A 2043-nucleotide genomic window follows, 5' to 3' on the forward strand; every position below is an offset into this window, starting at 1 on the left:
AGAGAGTTATTCTTTATTATATTGTTATATGCACATGCTGGAGCAGGTGAATCCTGACACAATAACTCGTGTGGTTGTGGATGAGGGCAAAAAATTTAAGTATCTGTTTTGGGCTTTGGGAGCTAGCATAGAAGGATTCCGCGCGATGAGAAAAGTCCTTGTTGTGGATGCAACACACCTGAAGACTGTTTATGGTGGAGTGTTATTTGTTGCGACTGCTCAGGATCCCAATCATCACCACTACCCAATTGCGTTTGGTGTTGCTGATGGTGAGAAATATGAGAGTTGGCTATGGTTTATGGAACAGTTGAAATCAGTGATATCGGATCTCCCTGGATTGGTGTTTCTTTCGGACAGAAACAAAGGCTTGATCAAGGCAGTACATCAAGTGTTCCCTCAGGCCGCTCATGGTTATTGTATATGGCATCTGTCTCAAAATGTTAAAGGCCACGTCCGTAACAATAGAGAAACATGTGCATTTAAGTTATGGAGTGCGCACACGCTTATACAGTGGCGGAGTTCTTGGTCCTTTATGACGCTTTTGGCAGGAAATATCCTAGTGCAGCGGAGTATCTTGACAGAAGTTGTGAACAAAAGAAATGGGCTAGATGTTACTTTGAAGGAGTTAGGTACAATGTTGACACCACCAATTCAGCAGAATCTTTTAATGGTATTATTAAAGACGCAAGAAAGTTCACCTTACTTCCAATGTTTGATTTTATCATTGGAAAAATTGCTACATCCAGAAGCAGAAACATAACATCCTAACAAGTTCAAGAGAAGCATTTTAGGCAGAAACATAACATCCTAACTTGAATAATACATATACATAACATAAGCATTTTAGGTTTTTGTTTTAAGCTTCTTCTTTGGCACTTCTAGCTCATCAGTCTTTCCCTCAGTGAAAGGAGACTGCACCCACCGTGATGGTTCACTTTTTCTCTTCTCCGGCAGCGGCGTACATGGCTTCAATGTAGCCTCAGTCTTCTTCGGCCTGCCTTTCTTCTTAGGTGCACCATCAGCTTTAGCTTTCTTTTTTTTCAGCTCTAGCTTTCTTTTTTTCAGCTTCAGCTCTCATTTTTGCTAGTCTCTCAGCTCTGAGAATGCCATACGGCACTGCTATGACCTTGACCTTAGGCTTGCGCTTAGTCTTTAATTCTACCTCAACTGACTTCTCAGCTAGCTCAGTCTGTTTCTTAGCGGGACTCTCCACAAGATTATCTTCAATTTCCTCAGCTTTTTCCTCCTCTTCCTCCACATCTAGATCGACATCAGATTCAACTGACTTCTCAGCTAGCTCAGTCTGTTTCTTAGCGGGACTCTCCACAAGATTATCTTCAATTTCCTCAGCTTTTTCCTCCTCTTCCTCCACATCTAGATCGACATCAGATTCAACTGACTTCTCAGCTAGCTCAGTCTGTTTCTTAGCGGGACTCTCCACAAGATTATCTTCAATTTCCTCAGCTTTTTCCTCCTCTTCCTCCACATCTAGATCGACATCAGATTCAACTGACTTCTCAGCTAGCTCAGTCTGTTTCTTAGCGGGACTCTCCACAAGATTATCTTCAATTTCCTCAGCTTTTTCCTCCTCTTCCTCCACATCTAGATCGACATCAGATTCAACTAACTTCTCAGCTAGCTCAGCATGTTTCTCAGAGGGACTCTCCACAAGATTATCTTCACTTTCCTCTGCTTTTTCCTCCTCTTCATCCACATTTTGATCCTCTTTCTCAGCTAACTCAGCATCTTTCTCAGTAACCTCAGCCTCTTTCTCAACAATCTCAGTCTGAATAGCTTCTTGCTCTGTCTGAGTAGCTTCTACCTAAACCTCTTTCTTAGCTAGCTCAGCAATCCCTGTTACCACAACAATCTCTGGTGATATAGAGATTGCTTTTCTCGCAGCTGCTGCCTTAGTTCTACCACGTGGTGTAATGACTATTACTCTGGTAGAGGTAGGAGTTCCCTTGGATTCTTCTTTCTCAACCTCTTTCTCTTTTTGAACCTCTTTCTCAGCCTCTTTCTCACCCTCTTCCTCACCCTCTT

General features: G+C 42.4%; 1 protein-coding gene across 1 annotated transcript in view; it reads right to left on the reverse strand.

Annotated features, from left to right (window-relative positions):
• Positions 1-1024: 1024 nt before the first annotated feature.
• Positions 1025-2043, reverse strand: part of LOC106323813 (ABC transporter F family member 4-like) — a 1133-nt gene continuing 114 nt past the window's right edge. The window contains exons 2-3 of the mRNA XM_013761880.1: positions 1943-2038; positions 1025-1822 (exon numbers count right to left, since the gene is read on the reverse strand). Of these exons, the coding sequence (XP_013617334.1) occupies positions 1025-1822; positions 1943-2038 (894 nt within the window). The remainder of the gene's footprint in view (positions 1823-1942; positions 2039-2043) is intronic.

This window comes from Brassica oleracea, chromosome C2, assembly GCF_000695525.1.
Source record: "Brassica oleracea var. oleracea cultivar TO1000 chromosome C2, BOL, whole genome shotgun sequence".
NCBI lineage: Eukaryota > Viridiplantae > Streptophyta > Magnoliopsida > Brassicales > Brassicaceae > Brassica > Brassica oleracea.